This window comes from Podarcis bocagei (genome assembly GCF_964188305.1).
Source record: "Podarcis bocagei genome assembly, chromosome: 1".
Taxonomy (NCBI): Eukaryota; Metazoa; Chordata; class Lepidosauria; order Squamata; family Lacertidae; genus Podarcis; species Podarcis bocagei.
In genome coordinates this window covers 3,986,154-4,010,992 of record NC_138125.1, presented here as the reverse complement: position 1 = coordinate 4,010,992, position 24,839 = coordinate 3,986,154, and the positions used below count along the sequence as shown (strand labels likewise).

The window sequence follows — 24,839 nt, the reverse complement described above, 5'->3', positions numbered from 1 at the left end:
GTGGCCTCCTGTGGCAGTGAGTTCCATAGTTTAACTCTGCACTGTTTGAAGAACTTAAGTTGAACTATGGAACTCACGGCTGAAGGCCACCAACCTCTTAGATGGCTTTAGAAGAGGACTAGAGAAATTCATTGATGACAAGGCCATCAGTGGCCACCAGCCATATTGGCTCTGCTCTCTGCCTCCACAGCTGGAGCCAGCGATGCTTCTGAATTCCAGTTGTTGAAACCACAGGAGGGGAGAGTGTTCAAATGATGCTTGTGGGTTTCCCACAAGCTTCTAGTTGGCCACTGTGAGTACAGGATGCTGGAGTAGATGGGTTGCTCGCATGACCCAGCAGACTTTTCTTGCAATCTTAAGTTAAATTGCCTCCACTATATTGGACTAAGCTGTAAACAAGTCCCCCTCTTGTTACGTTCTTGGTCTTCAGTTGATGTGGGGTGGATTTAAGAGGAGGCGGGAGGAACAATATTCGAAAGGAGAGAGGATTAAAAATGAAGATCCGAGACAAATAAACTGAATTTGGACCTCCATCTTGGCCTGTGGTCTTCAAAGGCTGAGGCCTAGGGCAGTCATTGTTCTGCCACCGCCTGTCCCTCGCTTGGCAGAGGCTTCAGTAATGTGTTGTGTTGACCACATCCAGGGCTAAAATGGAAAATGAATTTAACGGAAGAGTTTCTCAGATGGAGGAGCAGTTTGCCGCGGACCGACAGGCGCTGGTGAGCAAGTATGGGGAGGCCCTGAAAGGCCTTGAGGAGCGCTACCAGCAGGAGTTGCGTGAGGCCTCTGAGGAGAAATCCCAGTGGGAGTTTGAGAAGGATGAAATGGCCCAGGAAGCCGCTGAGACCCAGGAGAGGTGGAAGGTAATGCTGGCGAAGGAGAAAGAGGCTTTGTCGGCCCTCGCGGAAGAGAAGCAGCTCCTGGAGAAGCATTTTGAGGAGTGTGTGAGCTCTCTGGTCCTGGAGAAGGAGCAGTTGCAGAAGCAGCTGGAGGATGTGACGAAAAGGGAGAGCGAGCTCCACCAGGGACTCCTGCGAAGGCAAGCGGTCCACCAGCAGGAGTTGCAGAAGAGAGAAGAAGAAGGAGAAATGTCCAGAGCTGAGGAAGATCAGGAGCTGCTCCTCCAAAAGCTCAGGAGGCAGGAGGCTGAATTCAAGGAGGAGAAAGACAAGCTGACTTTGAGGCTCGCCACCGTGGAACGCCTGAAACAGGAGGCGCTCAGCAGAGCGGCTGAAGAGAAGGAGGAGTTGATGGCCAAAGTCTTGACTCTTGAAGGCAACAATGAAGAGCTCCAGCAGGAGCTGCAACGTCTGTCCAAACTGCAAAGAAATTTAGCTTTTTTGAACAGAGAAGCAGACACGCAGAGGGGTGATTTCCCAACAAAGCCCCAGGAGCCAAGAGAACTGATGGACTTTCTTTCAGACCAGAGAAAGGACCAAGAACCCGCAGCAGAAGGTGGCTCAGCAAATGTCTCCACAGAGAGGAAGCTGCTGAGAAGCCCAGCTCGCTCTCCTAGTTTTATCACACTTGTTCCAGAATCGCTGGGGGACTCGCGGTTGCTGAACGTAAGGGACCAAGACGATGCTCAAGTAAAAACGGACGATGGCGCCGGAGAGTCAGGCAGCCTGGCAATGGAAATTGAAGAGACGATACTGGAAGGACCCATGGAGACGACTCTTGTCTTGGAGAAGGCCTACGAGGAGATCTGGGTGGAGAACGATACTCTAAAGCGCCAGCAGCACCAGCTTCGAGAGCGAATCAGCCTCCTGGAGGCCGAATGTGACCAGGCCACTCTGGACCGGCAAGACATGGCATCCCAGGTGGAGAAGGAGCTGGAGGAGATCCTCAAGACCATCCCTCAGCCGAACGCCTTGCCCTGCGGAAGCGAGGAGCGCGGGGAAAGTCTCCGCCGGGGACAAGCCAGTGTCGCAAAACCGCACCCAGATTGCATAGGAGGGAACAAAAGGCCCTTGGCTGGAGCCCCAGAGGCTGAACTTCAAGCTGTGGAGATGGCAGACCACAGAGGAGCAATTGGGACTGAGAAGGGAGAGCTGGAAAACCAGGCGCCAGAGCTTTGGGGTGCGGCCGCCGAGAGAGACGTGAGCTCTAGGGCGCAGAACAAAGGTTTCCCCGCGCCAGAAGAACTTGAGCTGCAGAACCAGGCCTTGAAAGCCCAGGTGGGCAAGTTGCTTGAGCAGAACGCCAGGCTGGAAGACCGCTTGCCCCAGCTGCTGCGTCTGCAGAGCAGGCTGGAGGAGCGCGACCGAGAGAGTCTCGCGCTGACGCAGGAGAAGGTGCGGCTGCAGGAGAGGGTGGTGGAGCTGGAAGAGGCCCACGGCCAGATGTCCACGGAGAACGCCGAGCTACTGAATGCCAACCTGGTCCTGCAGAGCCGGCTGGGCAAGATGGAAGCCTTTGTGGCTACCCTGAAGACCCCAAAATCGGGGCGGCGCCACGGCTGGGGCGAGAACGGAGCCCGGGACGCGGAGACGGAGGCGAAGGGGCTCCTTGAGCTGAACAGGAAGCTCAAGGAAAAGGTGGCGGCCCTGCTGAAGCAGAAGGGGAGCCACGCTCAGGAGAGGGAGGACTTGAACGCGGTGCTCTGGGGCTTGCAGAACACCTGTGGCGAGCAGCGGCGGGAGCTGGAGTTCATGAGGTAACCGGGGATCCCGGCCCCCCTCTGCTTTCTGAAACTAACCACCTCTCGCCTCCCTGATTCACCGCCTCCTTGCTGCTTCCACTGACTTCTCTGGGCTTCTTGCATTAACCAGTAGATTAACTTTGGCTTAGAAGACCTTGTGTGCCTCCTGGGATTCTAACAGAAACCAATCACTTCTAATGCGGCTTTGAAAAGTGCATGCATGTCTGTTTGCATGCATATCTCAAGTGGTACAGCCCGGGGTGTGGTTTGCTTCTTTCGCCCATCAAAGGCTGCTCAAATTTTCCTGATGTCGATATCTGAGTCCCACTTAGCCTGATGCTTCTGTATTGTGTCTCTCTTAACACCTTACCTCTTTCCTGTCCTCTTCTCTTGGCTCATTATCTCTTTTTAACGCGCCTTAATTGCAGTTGGTGGAAGAATGGCATTTGTCTTATTTTTATCCAACGAGAGCTCACGCATCTAAATGCCAGTTACAGATAGGTAGCCGTGTTGGTCTGCCATAGTCAAAATTAAAAATTCCTTCCAGTAGCACCTTAAAGACCAACTAAGTTAGTTCTTGGTATGAGCTTTCGTGTGCATGCACACTTCTTCAGATACACTGAAACAGAAGTTGCCAGATCCTTCTATATAGTGAGAAGGTGGGGAGGGGTATTACTCAGAAGGGTGGTGGGAATGGGAGATTGGCAGATAGCTGAGATGAGCCTGTTGACGACTCTTAACGACTGTAATAGGTCTTACAGGAAAAGGCAAGGGGTGAGAAGGTGAGAAATGGCTTAGTCATGTATAATGAGATAAGAATCCAATGTCTTTGTTCAGACCAGGTCTCTCCATGGTTTTAAGTTTGGTAATCTAAATGCCAGTTACACTTAACGGATGAGTGAATGTTTGGCTCAAGGCTAGATCTGTGGGGTTTGTTGTTTTTTCCTCAAAAGGAAAGTCCACAATGGCATGCAGGCCTCCTTGGAAAGATGTCCTGACCACCATTGCTGATCTTCTCCTGCAATCTGCAGCCGCAGGAGCAAAGGCTCTTTTTTTAAAAAAAATCATTTTTATTGATTTTCCAATAAAAACAGCCAATCATCATATCCGCATCGTAATCCAATCCAATTAAAAACAAGAAACTAAAATTTAAAAAGCGACCAAATTGTAATCCAAATTGTAATTATTAATTTTTCCGGGCTCCCCATAATCTGGACCTCTGAAACATCTCCAAATCTTCGTTCCTGCCTCTTCTCATTGTTTTCATATTTCCCACCTTCTGATCTTCACTTTATAGTTCTCCGTCCCTGGCTATGCGATTCTCAGTCATGTCAAAAATCATATATCCTTTCATCCTTTGAATACAGCTTTATTTGTAAATATATATTTTTTCAACTGTCTATTTTCCAGCGTAGCTTCCCCTGACTTCATTCCAATCTTCCAATCTGGGCTGTTGTCCAAGTTTATCCTTTGAAGTTTAGTGATGCAGCAACTCCCAAGTTGTTAAATCACTCCAATCCGGGCTGTAGGAGCAAAGACTCTTAGTCCAGATAAGACGGGGGAGACTTGCCAGTTCAAGGTCCACATGCCCTTGGGGGCACCCCTCCCAGTAGGTGGGAACAGAGGCAAAAGTGGGGAGCACATGGCTGTGAGTCTTAGCCTTGCACCAGGGCTGCAATCCAGCCATGGAACAGTCACAGAATCGTACAATTGTAGCATTGGAAGGGAACTTGAGGAACATCTAGTCCTGTGTTTCCCAAACTTGGGTCTCCAGCATGTTTGGGACTACAATTCCCATCATCCCTGACCACTGGTCTTGCTAGCTATGGATGCTGGGAGTTGTAGTCCCAGAAAGGCTGGAGACCCAACTTTGGGGGGACCCTGATCTAGTCCAACGCCCTGCATTGCAGGAATATGCAGCTGTCCCGTACGGGGATCAAACCTGCAACCTTGGAATTATCGGCACCACACTCTATGCAGCTGAGCTAGTCAGAGGTTTCTTCGCATTCACACACGCCACATTATCTCAGTCTGATGACACATTCCAGCCAGGCAAGAGCAGTTGAGGAGGGTACAGCCCAGGGGTGACAAGGAACACTACCTGGGGACAGTCCCTGGGGCTGGATAGGACAATAGAGAGACACTTACTGCATTTTTCGCTCTATAAGACGCACCTAGTTTTAGAGGGGGAGAACAAGGGAAAAAATATTCTCGCCCTCTCTGCGCAGCGCCCCTTCAGCGGAGCGGCAGGAGAAACGGAGCCCCTTCTATTTCTCCTCCCGCTTCGCTGAATGGGCGCCTCGCAGAGAGGGAAAGCTGCGCAGCACCTCTCCAGCGAAGCGAAGCCAAGAGAGCAAGAGGGATCAGTGCGCACTGATCCCTCTTGCTCTCCTGGCTTCAGCGAAAGCAAAGCGAAGCCTGCATTCGCTCCATAAGACACGCTCACATTTCCCCTTACTTTTTAGGAGGGGGGGAAGTGTGTCTTATAGAGCGAAAGATGCAGTAATATTCTGTGGAAGGTACTCAGTTTCTTGCTTAAGGCGAGTCAATCTGTCAAGAATTCCCCCAATGCGGTTAGGAAAATGCTGGGATGATGCTATAAGCAATGCACACTCCAGCACACAAATCCAGGCCAGAGCAATTCACAGGAGCTACAGCGCCTCTCTATTTTTGCACCCCAGGTGTGAGATGGATCGCCTCAGAGAGGAAAATGCTCTTTTGCGGAACAAAATCGCCTTTATGAACGAGGAAGGCAGCATTTGCGACCTGCGCTTGAGGGAGCTTAACGGGTCTCAGGAAGAACTCTGGTAAGTCTCTCCAAACTGGAAGCGAGGAACCAGCAGCAAGGGAGGCCATGTGTGGCCCCCAGCTTAATTTTGCGGGGCATGGGGGGTAAATGGGAGGTGGCAGATGGCGAGAAGAGGGTGGCCCCGCAGTTTTGGCTCTGGGGCCGGTAAGAGCAGGCGGCGGGGGCGCCGCAGGCCAGATAAATGAGTCCCTCAGGCCTGATCCGGCCCGCGGACCTTAGTTTGGGGACCCCTGACCTAAGCGGTCAGGATTCAGTTTAGCTGCTATGAGATGCTCCTGCTGTTCTCACTGTTATTCATGCTCCCGCCCAAGGTGCCTTTGCGCTCCTGCTCCCTTGCACACGCATGCATGCTTATTTAAGGCAAATGAAGTTGTTGCTGCATATTAAGGAGTAACATTTCTGTTCACCTCAGGCAGCAAATGGAGTCTGTGCAGAAAGAAAAAGTTGTGGTGCAAAAAATGGCCGAGAACCTGAAAAAGCAGGTAAGCCCTTAGCTGAGTCTTCATTTTGTATCTTTGGGAGGAAACACTATAAATCAGTGGTGCCCAGAGAGGATGCCCCCCGGGGGGCATGCCAGACCATTGCTGGGTCAAGTTCATCAAGTTTGTTGAATCAATTAAACGCAGTACAGGCGACCCCCCACATTTATGCATGTTCAATGAGTGTGACTACGTCGAACCCGGAAGTGACCCAAAAGCATCACAAAAAGGGGCAGAAAGAGGTGTTTGCAGGCTTTTTTCAGTGGAGTTTCAAATATACGTGATTTCACTAATAATAACAATAATTTCTTATTTATACCCCGCCCATCTGTCTGGGTTTCCCCAGCCACTCTGGGCGGCTTCCAGAAAAATATTAAAACACAGTCATACCTCGGGTTGAATGTGCTTCAGGTTGAGCGCTTTCGGGTTGTGCTCTGCGGCAACCCGGAAGTAATGGAGCACATTACTTCCGGGTTTCGCCGCTCGTGCATGTGCAGATGCTCAAAATGATGTCACACACATACACGGAAGCGACAAAACGGATCCCGTTCACATCCTGAGGTACCACTGTACAGTAATTCATCAAGTATTAATAGCTTCCTTAAATACGGCTGCCTTCAGATGTCTTCTAAAAGTCAGATAGTTGTTTATTTCTTGAGGAGGGTGTTCCACAGGGTGGGTGCCACTACCGAGAAGGCCCTCTGCCTGGTTCCCTGTAACCTCACCTCTCACAGTGAGGGAACCACCAGAAGGCCCTCGGAGCTAGACCTCAGTGTTCAGGCAGAACTATGGAGATGGAGATGCTCCTTCAGATATCCTGGGTGCCTTGGAAGGTAACCCCCATGTAAATTGGGAGTTGCCTGTAGTTTTAATTGGATTTTGAATAAATGTGCAATTAATTGTTACTGGTTTGGATTTGATTGAGTATCTTCCTTAGCGTGCCATGCAAACAGCTGATGTGTGTATTTTTTATTTTTTTTTAATGGAGTAGGGTTTCCTTGCCGTTGATTTTTTTCCTGGGCTCTTCTTTTCTGATCAGGCCTCCGAACTGAAATCCCGGAATCAGCAGCTGGAGTTTGAGAACGCAGAGCTTGACCGGAAAACGTCTCCCCACCAGGTGGACGTGCAAGATCTTAACCAACGGCTGCGCAAGGTCCATCAGCAGAAGGAGGTGGAGAAGGGTGTGCCAGAGGAGAGGGAAGGCTCCTGGCTCCGGGAGGAACTGGAAAACTGGAAAATCCAGGTATTTTGGTGATTTGTAATGAGGTCCTGCCAGAGAACACAGCCAAGCAACCTTGTAGAGCTATTGATTGTGAAGCGCTCATTTGTAAATTTTATTATTACGTTCCTTCTTGGTAATCCTGCGGGTAATTCAGCAGGGATTTGATCTTCCATATCTTTTTCTGTGTTCCCTATGGAATGTCGATTGCTGTTGATTATTTTCAAATTACCTCTTACATTTTAATACTTTCCTGTTATTACCTCTTCATCTTTCTGTTTTGTTGATTGTAAGTGTTTAGTCAAACCCTGCTAGTGAGTCCACTTCTTCACAATCAGGAATCACAAGACAGAGAAACCAATAGGAGAACATTTCAATCTCCCATAACATTCTATACAAGATCTCAAAGTAGCTGTCATATTACAAAAGAATTTCAGAAACAGACTGGAAAGAGAAGTTGCTGAATTGCAACTTATTACCAAACTTAAAACCATGGAGAGACCTAGTCTGAACAGAGACATTGGATTGTTATCTCATTATACATGATAAAGCTATTATTAGCCACCTCACCCCTTGCTTTTTCCTTTAAGACTAATTGCAGTCATTAAAAGGTTTACCACACCTATCAGCCAATTACCCATTCCCACCCCCCTTCTGAGTAATACCCCTCCCCACCCTCTCACTATATAGAAGGGTCTGGCGACTTCTGTTTCAGTATATCTGAAGAAGTGTGCATGCACACGAAAGCTCATACCAATAACAAACTTAGTTGGTCTCTAAGGTGCTACTGGAAGGAATTTTTTTACAGTAGACGCTCGGGTTGCAAACGTGATCTGTGCGGGATGCACGTTTGCAACCCGCAGCGGCGCGTCTGCACACACACAGGTTGCAACTTAGTGCTTCTGAACATGCGTGACTGCCAAAACCCGGAAGTACAGTGGTGCCTCGCAAGACGAAAAGAATCCGTTCTGTGATTCTCTTCGTCTAGCGGTTTTTTTCGTCTTGCGAAGCAAGCCCATTGACGGAATAACGGATTAGCGCTATTAGCGGCTTTTAGCGGTTTATCAGCTTATCGGATCAGCTGATAAGTGGCTTAGCGGCTTAGAAAAGGGGGGAAGGAAAAAAAACCTGCAGGAACTCTCAAGACATTGTCATCTTGCGAAGCAAGCCCAAAGGAAATTCGTTTTGCGAAGGACCTCCAAAACGGAAAACTCTTTCGTCTAGCGAGTTTTCCGTCTTGTGAGGCATTCGTCTTGCGGGGCACCACTGTAACCCGTTCCAGTACTTCCGAGTTTCGGCAGTCCATAACCCACAGCCTGAAGTGTCTGTAAGCCGAGGTATGACTGTATTTTGTTTCTCTACAATGTTTCTGTAAATACAACATAAATGGTTCCCAGTCTTTTTTGAAGTCTCTATTGTCCTTATCTCTAAATTTTTCAATTAGCTCTCCCATTTCAGCGTAGTCCATCAGTTTTTCTTGCCTTTCTTCTTTAGCTGAACATTTTATACGTGTGTCTTTGTGCGCAATGTATATGTAAAGGAGCCGTGGGCAGGATAGGCCATCCTAACTTTTCCTGCGGCTTTTCTCCCAGTCCTCGACGCTGGAGATGGAGCTGTCTCAGCTCAGGGCTCAGGGCCTTGCTCTGGAGCAGGAGAACTACTTCCTCAAGGAGGAGCTGCAAAAGGGAAAGCAGGTACCGTATTTTTCGCTCTATAACACACACCTGACCATAACACGCACATCGTTTTTAGAGGAGGAAAACAAGGGGGGGGAATTCTGAATGAAACAGTGGATGTATCATTTTTGTGCTTCTTGCTGTGGCCACAGACATGTGATCTGATGGTGAATTTGGGCTGACCCAATGCAAAGATCCTGAGGATCCATGTGGATCCATGCTTTGTAACCACATTTTTGCACCATTGCAGCCCCAGACAACAGTGGGTGCGTGATTTGGGGGGGGGGGGCAGGCTGTAGCCAGGGACATGCTATGTGCTCTGATGGTGAGTTTGGCCTGACCCAATGCAAAGATCCTGAGGATCCATGTGGATCCATGCTTTGTAACCACATTTTAAGTGGGGAGGGAAGGAAAAACACAGAAGGGACAAGGAGCACGAGAGGGGTGTGCAGAGAAGCAGCTGGCTAAGAATATATAACGGAAGGGAGGAAAGGAAGGCAAAAGTCCCCCCCCCCACCTACCCACGCCAGCCAGCTCTCTCTCTCTCTCTCTCTCCCACCTGCATGTTTTCCGGCTGGAGCACGGAGAGGAATTAGAAGGAAGGACGCTCTGCTTTCCCCTCTGCTTGCCTGGAGGGGAGGGGCTTTCCCTGCTCTTTGTTCCGTTTGAGCAAACACAGCAACAGAGCAGGGTGGGCAGTAAGACCCTGAGGCAGAATGCAGGAAAGCAGCCACTTCCTCTTTTCAGGTTTCCCTTCTCCTAGACGCGCGATTTGATTTTTGCCTCCACTCGCGCCAGTCGGCTCCAGGGACCACACATTCACTCAATAACACGCACAGACATTTCCCCTTCCTTTTTAGGAGAAAAAATCTGCGTGTTATAGAGAGAAAAATACGGTAAGCCTTCTCAAGGGTGCGGGAGGGGCAATGGCAGGTGAGGGATGTCATGAGAAGCCACACAAGCAGTTCGTTACCCAGGTAGGAATATTGAATAAAAGCCAAGACCCAGAAATATACAGGTGAAACTCGGAAAATTAGAATATCATGGAAAAGTTCATTTATTTCAGTAATTCAACTTAAAAGGTGAAACTAATATATGAGATAGACTCGTGACATGCAAAGCGAGATATGTCAAGCCTTTATTTGTTATAATTGTGATGATTATGGCATGCAGCTGATGAAAACCCTAAATTAACAATCTCAGAAAATTAGAATATTAAATGAAATCAGCAAAACAAGGACTGCAAATAGAGCAATATATTCTAATTTTCCGAGTTTCACCTGTAAAGCAAAGTGCCCAACAGGAACCCTAGTTTGTTTTCTGCGGGACCACAGAGCAAGTCTGAGTGTACCTAATTTGCACTCTCTGAAACAGACGGACTGAAACACGCCCATCTTTCAAAATTTGCACTTTTCCAAATTTTGCAGTGCTGCCGGGTAATGTGTACAAAGCTGGATATTCCAGGGTGAAGTGGACATAAGATTACATATATGAGTGAACACAACGTGCAAAAAATGTGTTTTATTAGGGGAAATTGCCTTGCCAAAATGCATCTATTGCTCCAGCTTGCATTGAAGAAGTATATATTGGAAATTCACACAAAAATGATGTTGAATTTTCATGAGATTTCTTTTTAACGCAATCTGACGCTGAATTGTGGAGGACTAAATTTTAAGCTTGGAAAAATGAGAGACACCAAAACTGACATATTTACCTGGCTCTAGGGGCAATACTATAAATCTAAGTGATGCAAATCCACCAAGGGATGCCCATGGGTGTATGAACCACCCCTGTGCATTAGGAATATTTACAAGTATTTTCTAAAATGTATAGATTCCCTTGCTGACCATCCTCGTGGTCTGCCATGGCAGTGCAGCCTGGGGGGGGGCACAGAGAAGAACCCGGTGCCCCCAGTTTGAAACTTATCTGCCTTCCACAGATTACCAGGTGCCCAGACCTCTCTGACCTCCAGAATGAGATTTCCGGCGTCCTTGTGAAAAACGAGAAGCTTTTGAAAGAGAAGGAAGCTCTCAGCGAGGAGCTGAACAGATGTGCGCAGAAGGTGAGAGTTTACAGCAATGCTACATCAAGAGGCAGTGTTGCGTAGTGGTTAGAGTGCTGGGTTGGGGCCTGGGAGGCCAGGGTTCAAAGCCCCACAAAGCTCTGTGGGTGAGACATCGGACCAGCTGCTCACTCTCAGCCTAACCTACCTGACAGGGTCGTTGCAGCGGAAACTCTGGATAGCTGCTGCCAGTCCGTGTAGAGATGACTGGCTGGGCCAGTGGCCCGGCTCAGCGCAAGGCAGCTCTTTATGGTTCCCATGTGCTTTCTTTATATTCTCATCATCTCATCATCAAACCTTTTATTGGCATCGCTGTGGGTTAAAACACAGAGCCTAGGACTTGCCGATCGGAAGGTCGGTGGTTCGAATCCCCGCGACAGGGTGAGCTCCCGTTGCTCGGTCCCAGCTCCTGCCAACCTAGCAGTTCGAAAGCACATCAAAGTGCAAGTAGATAAATAGGTACCGCTCCGGCGGGAAGGTAAACGGCGTTTCCGTGCGCTGCTCTGGTTCGCCAGAAGCGGCTTAGTCATGCTGGCCACATGACCTGGAAGCTGTACGCCAGCTCCTTAGGCCAATAAAGCGAGAAGAGCACCGCAACCCCAGAGTCGGCCACGACTGGACCTGTTGGTCAGGGGTCCCTTTACCTTTACAAACATCCATAGGAAATCAATACAGAATTGCCACCTCCCCAAACGTCACAGAACATTTGTCAAATGAAAAGAAGCGAAAAAGTCTAACGTTACATCTCTAGGTCTCCAGGGAGTTCAGACGTCTGCAATGTGCTTCTGCGACAAAAAAACAAATAAAGATATTTAGCCACTAATTTGATGAGCTCCTGATCATTCCCCAGTAATAGAAAATGTATGACCTCCAACTCTGGTTTCCATTTGGGGATGCAGAGTTGATCTAGAAACTGCTGGCGGAGATCAGAATATAGTTTACATTTAAGGACCATATGAGTACAGTGGTGCCTCGCAAGACGAAAAGAATCCGTTCTGTGATTCTCTTCGTCTAGCAGTTTTTTCGTCTTGCGAAGCAAGCCCATTGAAGGATTAGCGCTATTAGCGGCTTTTAGCGGCTTATCTGCTGATCGGATCAGCTGATAAGCGGCTTAGCGGCTTAGAAAAAGGGGGGGAAGGGGGAAAAAACCGCAGGAACTCGCAAGACATTGTCGTCTTGCGAAGCAAGCCCATAGGAAATTCGTTTTGCGAAGCACCTCCAAAACGGAAAACTATTTCGTCTAGCGAGTTTTCCGTCTTGCGAGGCATTCGTCTTGCGGGGCACCACTGTAAGAGTTTCCAGCAGGTGGTCTTGACATGGGCAAATTCTTTCTCCTTCCACCATTCCAGAGAACCTGCCCCAAAGGAGGCTTGATGGGGTTGAATTAAACCTGGCCAGCGAAAATGCCCTTCTTTCTTGGGGGAAAAAACAGAAATTCAAGATAGTTATAAGTAGTTTCATATGCCCAAGAAAGCTGAAAGTAAAGAAGGGGAACCTGTTTTCTCTGCTGTTGCTGTTAGTTCCTGGCGTTTATATTACAGGTAGCCAAAGTGGCTTTCCTGGAGGATCTTGTCGCTTCCCTGAAGCAGGAGAAGTCATCTCTGGAGCACCAGAATCAGATTCTGAAAACTCAGAAGGCAGCGTCGCAAGACAAGGTGTGTGTTTTGTGGTGTTGGCTTCTCGCCTCTGAAGTCTCTGCACAGTGTTCCTATCGGCCTACACGTCAACAAGAACACTTCAAAACCTTGAAATGGCTTAGCTAGAATTTACTGGCAAATTTGATTCTGAAATTTGAACTTAATAGGAGTTGTGGGTTTCAGGGTTCCTCCAAACTTGCCCTGTGTTTCTCCCTTGCTGGTTTGGAGATCCAGTAAGTTGACATCACAGTGATCTTCACCCTGTTGACATCACTGTGATCTTCACCCTGTTGACATCACTGTGATCTTCACCCTGTTGACATCACTGTGATCTTCCACTCTGGCCTTTTCCCCCCCAGATGCAGAATTTTGATGACACTGTGCAAAATGCCCAGGTTTCCAGGCTCAAGTCTGACCTCAGGGTGTCCCAGCAGGAGAAGGAGGTTCTGAAGCAGGAAGTGATGTCCTTACACAAGCAGTTGCAGACCAGCAATGATAAGGTGGGCCTTGAATCGGCCTCAGCAAACTTCCTCCTCAAATTCTTCTTTCACTTGCTTTATTGCTAGCCTGCATTTGCGGAGTTCATTGGGTTTTCATTCTCTCTTGGTCCTCATTTGATCAAGGCTTCTGAGCCCAATAAATGTAGCGATGGCCACCATGTTGGGTGGCTTCAAAAGAGGATTAGACAAATTCACAGAGAAGGCTGCCTGGCTGTTGACTCGGGTCCTGTTTATGGGATTCCCAGAAGAGACATCTGATTGGCCATTGTGAGAACGCACAAGCAGAATAATATTAATAATAATTTATTATTTATACCCTGCCCATCTGGCTGGGCTTCTCCAGCCACTCTGGGCGGCTTCCAGCCAAATATTAAAATACAGTAACACATCAAACATTAAAAACTTCCCTAAACAGGGCTGCCTTCAGATGTCTTCTGAATGTCAGGTAGTTGTTTATCTCTTTGACATCTGGTGGGAGGGCGTTCCACAGGGCGGGTGCCACCACTGAGAAGGCCCTCTGCCTGGTTCCCTGTAACCTCGCTTCTCACAATGAGTGAACCGCCAGCAGGCCCTCGGAGCTGGACCTCAGTGTCCAGGTAGAATGGTGGGGGTGGAGACGCTCCTTCAGGTATACTGGGCCGAGGCCATTTAGGGCTTTAAAGGTCAACACCAACACTTTGAATTGTGCTCTGAAACGTACTGGGAGCCAATGTAGGTCTTTCAAGACCGGTGTTATGTGGTCTCTGTGGCCGCTCCCAGTCACCAGTCTAGCTGCCGCATTCTGGATTAGTTGTAGTTTCTGGGTCACCTTCAAAGGAAGCCCCACGTAGAGCACATGGCAGTAGTCCAAGCGGGAGATAACCAGAGCATGCACCACTCTGGCAAGACAGTCTGCAGGCAGGTAGGGTCTCATCCTGCGCACCAGATGGAGCTGCTAGACAGTTGCCCTGGACACAGAGTTGACCTGTCCCTCCATGGACAGCTGTGAGTCCAAAATGACTCCCAGGCTGCGCACCTGGTCCTTCAGGGGCACAGTTACCGCATTCAGGACCAGGGAGTCCCCCACACCCGCCCGCCTCCTGTCCCCCCAAAACAGTACTTCTGTCTTGTCAGGATTCAACCTCAATCTGTTAGTCGCCATCCATCCTCCAACCGCCTCCAGACACTCACACAGGACCTTCACCGCCTTGAGGATTTGCTGCCTCTAACTGCAGAGAGAGATAATAGTCCTCATGGCTAGTAGTCATTGATATTTATTATTATTATTATTATTATTATTATTATTATTATTATTTAATTAATTGAATTTATATACTGACCTATACCCAGGGGTCTCAGGGTGTTTCACAGATAAAACTTTGGGATTCAAACAATTGGTGAAATTAATTACTGTTCTACAATAAATGCCCACTCTCAGAGAAGCATTCAAAAAACAATTTTACTGAATGTTTAGTCCTTATGTTTCAATCTTGGGTGGTGAAGGGAGGATTGTTGTTCGGTAGAAATGCATTTTGAAAGCCTCCATTCTGGGAAATTTGGTCTGGTCTAATCAGGAGCGCATTAGCAACATTCTGAATTCTATCCAAGGTTTTCTTCAGGGTCTTCAGCAATTTCTGCACTGCCTAATGAAACTATAAAAATGAGATGTCCCCGTTGAAACAATACAAGTTTCTAACCTTGGACCACAAATGGAGGAAATCATGTTGTGTCCTTTTCCCCAAAACAGACTATGCCAAATGCAGCAGCAACATATGCATTTATCTTCCCCAAGTGAATGTGACCTGGAACAGCAGCATAAGGGAAAAATTAAGAAGAGTAAAATTAAGAAGAGATATAGCCCTCTCCTCCATGAATTTGTCCAGTCCTTTTTTAAAGCCATCCGAGTTGGTGGCCATTGCTGTCTCCTGTGGCAGGGAGTTCCACAGTTTAACTGTGCAGTGCATGAAGAAGGCGGTGAAGGTCCTGTGTGAGTGTCTGGAGGGGGTTGGAGGATGGATGGCAGCTAACGGATTGAGGTTGAATCCTGACGAGACAGAAGTACTGTTCTTGGGGGACAGGGGGCGGGCTGGTAGGGAGGACTCTCTGGTCCTGAATGGGGTAACTGTGCCCCTGAAGGACCAGGTGCGCAGCCTGGGAGTCATTTTGGACTCACAGCTGTCTATGGAGGCGCAGGTCAATTCTGTGTCCAGGGCAGCTGTCTACCAGCTCCATCTGGTACGCAGGATGGGACCCTACCCGCCCATGGACTGTCTCACCAGAGTGGTGCATGCTCTGGTTATCTCCCGCTTGGACTACTGCAATGTGCTCTATGTGGGGCTACCTTTGAAGGTGACCAGGAAAGTGCAACTAATCCAAAATGCGGCAGCTAGACTGGTGACTGGGAGTGGCCGCCGAGACCACATAACACCGGTCTAGAAAGACCTACATTGGCTCCCAGGACGTTTCCGAGCACAATTCAAAGTGTTGGTGCTGACCTTGAAAGCCCTAAACGGCCTCAGCCCATGATACCTGAAGGAACGTCTCCACCCCCATCGTTCAGCCCAGATATCTGAGGTCCAGCTCCGAGGGCCTTCTGGCGGTTCCCTCCCTGCGAGAAGTGTAGTTACAGGGAACCAGGCAGAGGGCCTTCTCGGTAGTGGCGCCCGCCCTTGTGGAACGCCCTCCCACCAGATGTCAGAGATAAACAACTACCTGACATTCAGAAGACATCTGAAGGCAGCCCTGTTCAAGGAAGTTTTTAACGTGTGACATCTTAGTGTATTTTTGGTCTTTGTGGAAGCCGCCCAGAGTGGCTGGGGAAACCCAGCCAGATGGGCAGGGTACAAATAATAAATTATTGTTGTTGTTGTTGTCGTCGTCGTCCCTGGCTACAAGAATGAGCCAGTGAGGAACCCGGGCCCTGCCAGCCCTTCTCTCCCTAGCCATGTGCCACAGGTGCTCTGACCCTGTGCCGTCTGTGCTCTTTGCCGTCAGAATCGGGCCCTGGAAGCAGCCGTGCATTCGGCGGGGCTGCAGAGCCAGCAGAAGCAGGTGTGCTGGGGGGACGAAGTGGGTCTCCTGGCCAAGCAGGACCAGCAGCTTTTGAGGCAGGACAACGAGCGGCTCCAGCAAGAGCTCCAGAGCGCCAGCTCAGACCTCGCTCGTTCCAGAGAGAAGGTAAATGGGGAATTCCTTCCAGGTGTGCGTGTCGTGCCCGTCCGTCCTCGTATCTAGCTGGTAAATATCTTGCTCGTAGAGGAATAGAGAACCTTTCTCAGATCTTGTGGGAAACTTTCTGGGGGCTGCATGCCAGAGGTGCGCAGGGCCGGAGGCAGAACCTTGATTGGAACCACATGCTGGGGAAACCCGGTGCAAAAAGAGCCTTTAGGTTCTTCTGCCTTGCTTGCATTTAACTTGTGGAATTTCAACCAGCTGACCTTCGACCTTGTACGGGTTGGAATTGTGTGTGTTAAATGTAAGATGCAATTGTTGTGGGTTGAAATTGTGTGTGCTAAATGTAAGATGCAATTGTTGTGGGTTGAAATTGTGGGTTGAAATTGTGTGTGTTAAATGTAAGATGCGATTTTTGTGGGTTGAAATTGTGTGTGTTAAATGTAAGATGCAATTGTTATGGGTTGCGATTGTTGTGGGTTGAAATTGTGTGTGTTAAATGTAAGATGCGATTGTTGTGGGTTGAAATTGTGTGTGTTAAATGTAAGATGCGATTGTTGTGGGTTGAAATTGTGTGTGTTAAATGTAAGATGCAATTGTTATGGGTTGAAATTGTGGGTTGAAATTGTGTGTGTTAAATGTAAGATGCGATTTTTGTGGGTTGAAATTGTGTGTGTTAAATGTAAGATGCAATTGTTGTGGGTTGAAATTGTGGGTTGAAATTGTGTGTGTTAAATGTAAGATGCAGTTGTTGTGGTTGAAATTGTGTGTGTTAAACATAAGATGCGATTGTTGTGAGTTGAAACTGTGTGTGTGAAATGTAAGATGCAATTGTTGTGGGTTTAAATTGTGGGTTGAAACTGTGTGTGTGAAATGTAAGATGTGATTGTGGGTTGAAATTGTGGGTTGAAACTGTGTGTTAAATGTAAGATGCGGTTGTTGTGGGTTGAAATTGTGAGGGTTAAATGTAAGATGCGATTGTGCTGTGCGTGTGGACACTCCCCATAAAGTCGGCTCATGGAAGCTGGCCATCAGACCAGCCTACAATGCTTTCCTGGTGGGTTTGTCTCCCCTCCACACACACACACACACACACACACACACACACACACACACACACACACACATTTCTCCCAACATCCTTATAAACAGCATGTGAATTGGCCTCTTCTCTTGCCAGATCCGTCAGCTGGAATCCACCATCCTGAGCCAGAAGCATCTAAAACACCAAAGCCATTTAGGGATCGTGAACGCCATTGAGCAGGAGAAAGCGAGCCTGAAGAGGGAATGCGAGAGGCTTCAGAAGGAGCTGGCCTCAGCCAACTGGAAGGTCAGTTCCAGGCAGTTCTAATAATAATAATAATAATAATAATAATAATAATTTTATTATTTGTACCCCAGCTCCTCTGAGCAGCTTGCAGCATATACAAAAAGTTCTGGGGTGGCGAATAAACCCTTACATTGTTCCCAAGGAACACTCAATTAGTCCGGTCTTCAAATGCATTATCTTGTTCTTTTTTTTCTTCAAAATCTCTGCATGCTAAAACAAGTTTGTACTCTGCTGCTTATGTTAACACAGGCCTATGGCATTTGTACCACCTGGGTAACTTCAAAGAAAATAAACACTCAAGCACACACCTCGTAAAAAACCTATACATCTCTCTTCCAGTTTCCAATAGTTTTCTGGGCTGGTCACCTGGGGCTGGTCCTTGCTCGCCACAGGTAACTAGTTGCTGTTTACAGATTTGTAGGTAGATTCGCCTGGGATAAGGCCATTGACCCGGGTGGTTAGGTAGCTGAATACCACCTGGATGTTCTGCAAGTCTTAGTAGACCAGGTATGTCCAAAGTCCGTTTCAGGGGCCTAATCCGGCCTGCCGGTCAGTTGAATCCAGCCCCTGTGGCAGTCAACAACTTTGGCCGGCCCTCATGCATGTTCACTTCATCAAATCTGGAAACTGAAAAATGTTTGGGCACCCCTGTGTCAACATGCAGAGGACTGAGAGGCCAGCTGGCTAGCCCTGGCTGGGCCATCTCCTTCCAGCCATTCCTCTGTGAAGACCCATCGGCCTCTACTCCAACGTAAATCAGCGACCCGGGCTTCAAAGTCAGGGCACACTATCAGCAGATCGAACTGCACACATAGAATAGGCGTGAGGCTTGTGGAAGCATGCTACAACTACCGATTTATTAATCATACATCAGGATAAAGAAACATGTCAACTCTCTCTCTCTCTCGTCTTCTCAGAGAGAACGGGGGAAAACAAAAGCTATACACAACGGAAGTTGCCAGCAAGCTGTGCTGGAATGTAAACAGACATGTGACACGCAAGAGTTCCACACGTCTGCTCCATGAGGTGCAATGGAAATCTCAACACCCTGTAGTAGACCTTTCTAAATGAATGGATGGAATTTAGTGATGTTCCTCAGTTTCAAGGGGCCTACTCGAAAGAAGCGTTTCTGAATACAGCCCTGCGTGTTCTAAAACAGGATACCTCTGAGTATCAGTTGCTCTATAGAAGATGAGGGATGGAGAAGTTGAGGGATAGAGAAGACTCTTGTCTTAACACTCCTTGTGAACTTCCTAGAGATTCAGGGAGGAGAGGGCTATTGATGGCTACTAACCATTACGACGGGACGTGGCTGGCGCTGTGGGTTAAACCACAGAGCCTAGGGCTTGCCGATCAGAAGGTCGGCGGTTCGAATCCCCGCGATGGGGTGATCTCCCGTTGCTCGGTCCCAACTCCTGCCCACCTAGCAGTTCGAAAGCACGCCAGTGCAAGTAGATAAATCGGTTACCTTCCGGCAGGAAGGTAAATGGCGTTTCCGTGCGCTGCTCTGGTTCACCAGAAGTGGCTTAGTCCTGCTGGCCACATGACCCAGAAGCTGTACGCTGGCTCCCTCGGCCAGTAAAGCGAGATGAGCGCCGCAACCCCAGAGTCGGTCACGACTGGACCTAATGGTCAGGGGTCCCCTTTACCTTTACCTTTACCTAACCATTATGACTATTCTCTGCCTCCACATTCGGAGTCAGCACTGCTTCAGAATACCAGTTTCTGGACACTTCAGGAGGAGAGAGGGCTCTTGTGATCAGATCCTGCTTGCTGGTTTTCCAAGGGGCATCTGGTCTGGAGAAGAGGAGGTTAAGGGGTGATATGATAGGCATGTTCAAATATATAAAAGGATGTCACATAGAGGAGGGAGAAAGGTTGTTTTCGGCTGCTCCAGAGAAGCGGACACGGAGCAATGGATCCAAACTACAAGAAAGAAGATTCCACCTAAACATTAGGAAGAACTTCCTGACAGTAAGAGCTGTTTGACAGTGGAATTTGCTGCCAAGGAGTGTGGTGGAGTCTCCTACTTTGGAGGTCTTTAAGCAGAGGCTTGACAACCATATGTCAGGAGTGCTCTGATGGTGTTTCCTGCTTGGCAGGGGGTTGGACTCGATGGCCCTTGTGGTCTATTCCAACTCTATGATTCTATGGTCAGCCACTGTGAGACCAGGATGCTAGACTTGATGGCCCGTCTGCCTGATCCAGCAGCGAAGCTCTCTTTTTTTGCTCTTATGTTCTCAGTTCATGTCTCTGTCGCCATCTTTTGGGATGGGGTGTTCTTTGGCTTCATACCTTACTTTATGTGAGCAGTACAGTCGTACCTTGGTTCTCAAATGCCTTGGTACTCGGTTTTGGCTGCTGAACGCCGCAAACCCGGAAGTGAGTGTTCTGCTTTGTGAATATTTTTCGGAAGCCGAACGGCCAACACGGCTTCCAGTCAAGTGCAGGAAGCTCCTGCGGCCAATCGGAAGCTGCAAGTCTAAACTTAATTCTCTCCTCTTAGGCAAAGATCACAAGACGACCTGGCTGGTAGCCAGATTCTGCACCCAGATTTGTAGGCACAGATCATCCTCTAGAATAAAATAGCTTAGTAGGGAAATGCTGAAGTTGCCCCTTTGGGGTGCCTCAGGGTCAATTTTTATGGTAGCCCAAATCTCAGTTGTACGGGTGTATGTATACATCTCGATTTTAACTTAGGAGTTATTGCTGCAATCTGCTCTGATTGTATACCGCTCCATAAGACGCACTTTTTTCCTCCTAAAAAGTAAGGGGAAATGTGAGTACGTCTTATGCGGCAAATGGCACTGTGCAGAGAGGGAGAGCTGCGCAGCGCCTCTCCTGCAAAGCGGGAGGAGGAACGGAGCCCCTTCTGTTCCTCCTCCCGCTTCACTGGAGGGGGCGCTGCATAGCTCTCCCTCAGGACAGGAACGGAGCCCCGCTTGCTGTCCTGGCCTCTGCCTTAGCCACGCGCAACCTCTTCTGGGCATGGGGAGCCTTCATCCCGCTGCCCTGAAGAGGCTTCGTGCGGCTATCCCAGAAGCCAGAACAGCAAGAGGCTATCCCAGAAGCCAGATCCCTCTTGCTGTTCTGGCTTCTGGGATTCAGAATATTTTTTTTTCTTGTTTTCCTCCTCCAAAAACTAGGTGCGCCTTATGGTCTGGTGCGTCTTATAGAGTTAAAAAATACGGTATTTTATTTTTATGAACGCTGCTTTTATTGTGTTATGCGAGCTGGTCTTTGACCGTAATAAATTATCTATCAATGGGAACCTGCGCCTTAGTTTGCGAACGGTTCTCAGAGTCGAACGGACTCGCGGAACAGATTCCATTTGAGAACCAAGGTACGACTGTACCTCAGCCCTGCCCCCTCCATCAGATCCATGCAGAGGATCCACAGTGGAGCAACCAGTTTGCTCCAAGAACGTCTCCCCTAGAGCACATGTTGGCTCTTATTGGGAGCTGTCTGGATGCAGGGAAATATCCTCCTGTAGGCACTTCGCCTATTTTGACGTAGACCGGTGCTTGGCCACAGCGGAACAAGCTAACCAAACGAAATAATCCCGCTCTGTCCTCATCTTTCCTAAAACGAGCCTTAAATCCCCCGACAGATCAGCCAGATGAGTTCCCTTGAGCGAGAGCTGGAAGCCGTCAATCTGGAAAACGAAGGCCTACGGAAGAAGCAAGTCAAACGGGACGAACAGGTGATGGAGGTCTGTTTCAGTAGGTGGTGCGTTGCTGATGCCGCTCCGCAGAAAAGAAATGAACTGGGAATCGTTTTGCTTGAGGATTTAGGCCGGGGGTTTATTTATTTGAGCTTGCAGATCTAAGGGGACTCCAGGGCTGTATGAGATGATGGTCCTTATGAGATGGATTGTCTCACAACATAATACATACAGCTAAAGAAGAGGTCTTTGGCTGAGTTTTCCAAAGAGGAATTAACACACCAGCTTCACATAGACAGAATCAGGGAGGACAGATCTGTCAACAGCTACCAGTGATGATAAATATCTACATTTATTATTCTTGCAACAACCTGCAATTTTATAAGAGTATATATTTAGATCAATAAATGATCAAATTAAGTTAATTTGGATATGCAGAAGATATTCAAAAAGAATTTAAGGAACCGCAGAAAGAGGGGAAAGGAAGTAAAGTTTGGAAATGTTAAAATGGTTGTAAAATTAGTGAAATGTGTAAAAAAATTAAGAAGATAAAAGATAAATATGTACATGGGACTTCTGTGTAGAAAGGCAGTACAGTGGAACCTCGGTTTTTGAACTTAATCTTCTTGGGCATAAACACCTGGAAGAACGTTAGTGAGAGCTCTTCAACGGTGGAACAGTCTCACTCAGAAAGTGGTGAGCTTTTCTTCCTTGGAGAAGAAGAGTTTGGATTTGATATCCTGCTTTATCAAAACCCAAAGGAGTCTCAAAGCGGCTAACATTCTCCTTTCCCTTCCTCCCCCACAACAAACACTCTGTGAGGTGAGTGGGGCTGAGAGACTTCAGAGAAATGTGACTGGCCCAAGGTCACCCAGCAGCTGCAGGTGGAGGAGCGGGGAAGCGAACCCGGTTCACCAGATTACGAGTCCACCGCTCTTAACCACTACACCACACTAAGGCCAGGGCAGAACTTGAAAGGAGGAAGGAGAGTCAGAACACTTCCTGATTTATGGCACCAATGCCCAGCAAAATGAAGGGGATCTTGCTAACACTCTGGTGAGATGGGTTCTGCCAGGGCTTTACCAAGGTTTCTCTGAAGGAAAGACTTGGTTTGAGGGCTGTGAGAGCACTTTGAAGAGGCAAAAGAAACATTTAAAAGAACATAGGACAAATTCAGGGAGGATAAGGCTATCAGTGGTTAATAATAAATAATAATAATAATAATAATAATAATAATAATATTTATATGCCGCCCATCTGACTAGGTTGTCCTAGCCACCCCAGGTGGCTTCCAACAAAATATTAAAACACATAAAACTGCAAACATTAAAAAACTCCCCGTACAGGGCTGCCTTCGGCTGTCTTCTAAAAGAAGTCAGATGTTTATTTCCTTGACATTGGAGGGGAGGGTGTTCCACAGGGCGGGCGCCACCATCGAGAAGGCCCTGTGCCTGGTTCTCTGTGGCTTCACTTCTCAAAGTGGGGGAGCCGTCAGATGGCCCCTAAAGCTGGATTTCCATGTCTGGGCTGGGCAATGCTCCTTCAGGTGCTAGTCTTGATGGCTACGCTCCACCCCAACGTCAAGGCAAAATGCTTCTGAATTCCAGTTCCTGGAAACGGCAGGATCCGGCTCTGATCTGCGCTCTGATTCGGCTTCCAGGGTTCTCACCGGCATCTGGTTGGCTACTGGGCAAGCAGGATGCCACCACTAGGTGGTCCACTGGCCTGCTCCTGCTCTTCTTAACTTGAGCTGGTTGCCTTTATCTGGGGGGAGATGGCAGAACAAGATAGACACTGTGAAGTTTTGAAGAAGCCGGATTCTGAGCACAGCATTGCATGTGTAGAGCACAGCCATCGGTGTTGAGCGGTGGCAGGGAGACCTAACTTGTGGCTGGACTCAAGCTTCCACCGTGACCAGCTATCGACTCAAATATCCTTTATTAGGCATAGCAAACCACACATTATCAAACAGACACCGTATACAAATGGTGCAAAATACGAGCTCAGCGTAACAAGCTTTGTCCCAGTCAGATCTTTAACTCCAGAGAAAATCAATTTGCATCAGTAATACAACACAACGCTACCACATCACCCATCAGTTAAGAACCACTAAATCTCTTGATAATGGCCCAGTCTTTGTACATGGACAGCACTCCAAAAATCAGCCACTATTAAAGTAATTTGATCATTCCTGTCCAAAAGCAGGTCCTGAACCGTTGGTAGCGTAGAATTGAGCCTGTTGAGTTGTAAGGCCTCTAATAATTGTCTTCTGGCATAAATGCCAAAATCACAAGAAAAGAAAATATGCTCCAAAGTATCAGGTTCCTGTTTACTACATTTGCAGAGATGCTCTTGTGACCAGCTATCATGGGTGATGGGAGTTGTAGTTTATCAGGGCTCCCCCATTCCTGACCTGTATGCTATTCTGTTGTGGGCCGTGGACCTGAAAATGAGGCTCCATTTGTGTCTCCTCCCCCACCTCAGCTCTTCTGATTTCTGCGCAATATTCCTTGTCCTATGGTTCGCCGTTTTCCCCCCCCCCCCCCCGTGCAAATTTCTCCCTTGACTCTTTCTTACCTCGGAAGCCCCCTAACCTTCTCTCTCCCCCTTGTGCTTCCCCCCACTCCTGGCTAACCTGTGCCCAGACCTCGGTGGCTGGAGCTAGCAGAGAGGAGCGCAGTGCTCTGCCTGACGTAGCCAGCGAAGGTAGAGGAAACCTTTTCCCACTGCCATAAGCCCACATGCATGGAGAGAGAGAGAGAGAGAGAGAGAGAGAGAGAGAGAGAGAGAGAGAGAGAGAATGAGTGTGTGAGAGAGAAAGCGCCATGCCTTTAATGCCCCTCCATCTACCGTATTTTTCGCTCCATAAGACGCACCTAGTTTTTGGAGGAGGAAAACAAGAAAAAAAATACTCTGAATCTCAGAAGCCAGAAGAGCAAGAGAGATCGATCTGCGCACAGTGAAAGCAGCAACCCTCTTGCTGTTCTGGCTTCTGGGATAGCTGCGCAGCCTGCATTCGCTCCATAAGACGCACACACATTTCCCCTTACTTTTTAGGAAGGAAAAAGTCTTATAGAGCAAAAAATACGGTATTTCTTTAAAGAATTAATATGAAAGACGATTGGCCTGCCTCTTGTGTGAAAGAGCTGCTCTTCATTTTAAAGGGCAAAAAGGGGAAATGGAAGGATATTGGCTGTCAGTGTTGATTCTTGTAGGCTCAGAAAGAAAAAGGTTAAGCCTTAGCTTTAAAGTTTGATCTTACAAGGAATACTGGGTAAGCTCTCTTAAACTCGAAACCAGTTTTTTTTGGGGGGTGGGAATGAAGAGTGGCTCTGAGATCCCATTTTCTGTTCTTTCATTCTTGGAAATGCCATTTGTGACAGTTGCCGTTGGTCTCGTTCATGGTCTTGTTTTTTGCATGCCTTTCTTGGAATGAGCACGTTGACGTTTGCATGTCTAGATTTTCTGAGGTCTCCAGGAAATGCAGTTCGCAGGGGTTTCTGGGCTTCCACACAGAATGTCAGTGAATGTGTGCTTTCTAACGTTGCTGCGATTGAGAAATGCTTTGTGTTTTTAAGCGCAGCGTAATTGCATCTTACCTGAAGGTTTGGTTCCAGGGGTTTTGCGCAGGCACAAAAGCCAAACCCTTACAGCCAGCCCTGTTGCTAGCAG

General features: G+C 48.1%; 1 protein-coding gene across 11 annotated transcripts in view; it reads left to right on the top strand.

The window, feature by feature from the left end:
- The window catches only part of NIN (ninein), a 146,967-nt gene that overhangs the window by 100,311 nt on the left and 21,817 nt on the right, over positions 1 to 24,839 (top strand). For 3 of the 11 annotated variants that reach the window (XM_081190882.1, XM_081190874.1, XM_081190881.1), the window contains 11 exons: positions 644 to 2,656; positions 5,323 to 5,448; positions 5,863 to 5,932; positions 6,969 to 7,172; positions 8,741 to 8,842; positions 10,764 to 10,886; positions 12,428 to 12,541; positions 12,883 to 13,023; positions 15,997 to 16,179; positions 17,354 to 17,503; positions 21,114 to 21,215. In XM_081190882.1, the coding sequence (XP_081047008.1) occupies positions 644 to 2,656; positions 5,323 to 5,448; positions 5,863 to 5,932; positions 6,969 to 7,172; positions 8,741 to 8,842; positions 10,764 to 10,886; positions 12,428 to 12,541; positions 12,883 to 13,023; positions 15,997 to 16,179; positions 17,354 to 17,503; positions 21,114 to 21,215 (3,328 nt within the window). Of the gene's footprint in view, positions 1 to 643; positions 2,657 to 5,322; positions 5,449 to 5,862; positions 5,933 to 6,968; positions 7,173 to 8,740; positions 8,843 to 10,763; positions 10,887 to 12,427; positions 12,542 to 12,882; positions 13,024 to 15,996; positions 16,180 to 17,353; positions 17,504 to 21,113; positions 21,216 to 23,812; positions 23,874 to 24,839 lie in introns of all 11 variants that reach the window. The other 8 variants (XM_081190876.1, XM_081190875.1, XM_081190884.1 and 5 more) reach the window with 5 other exon arrangements.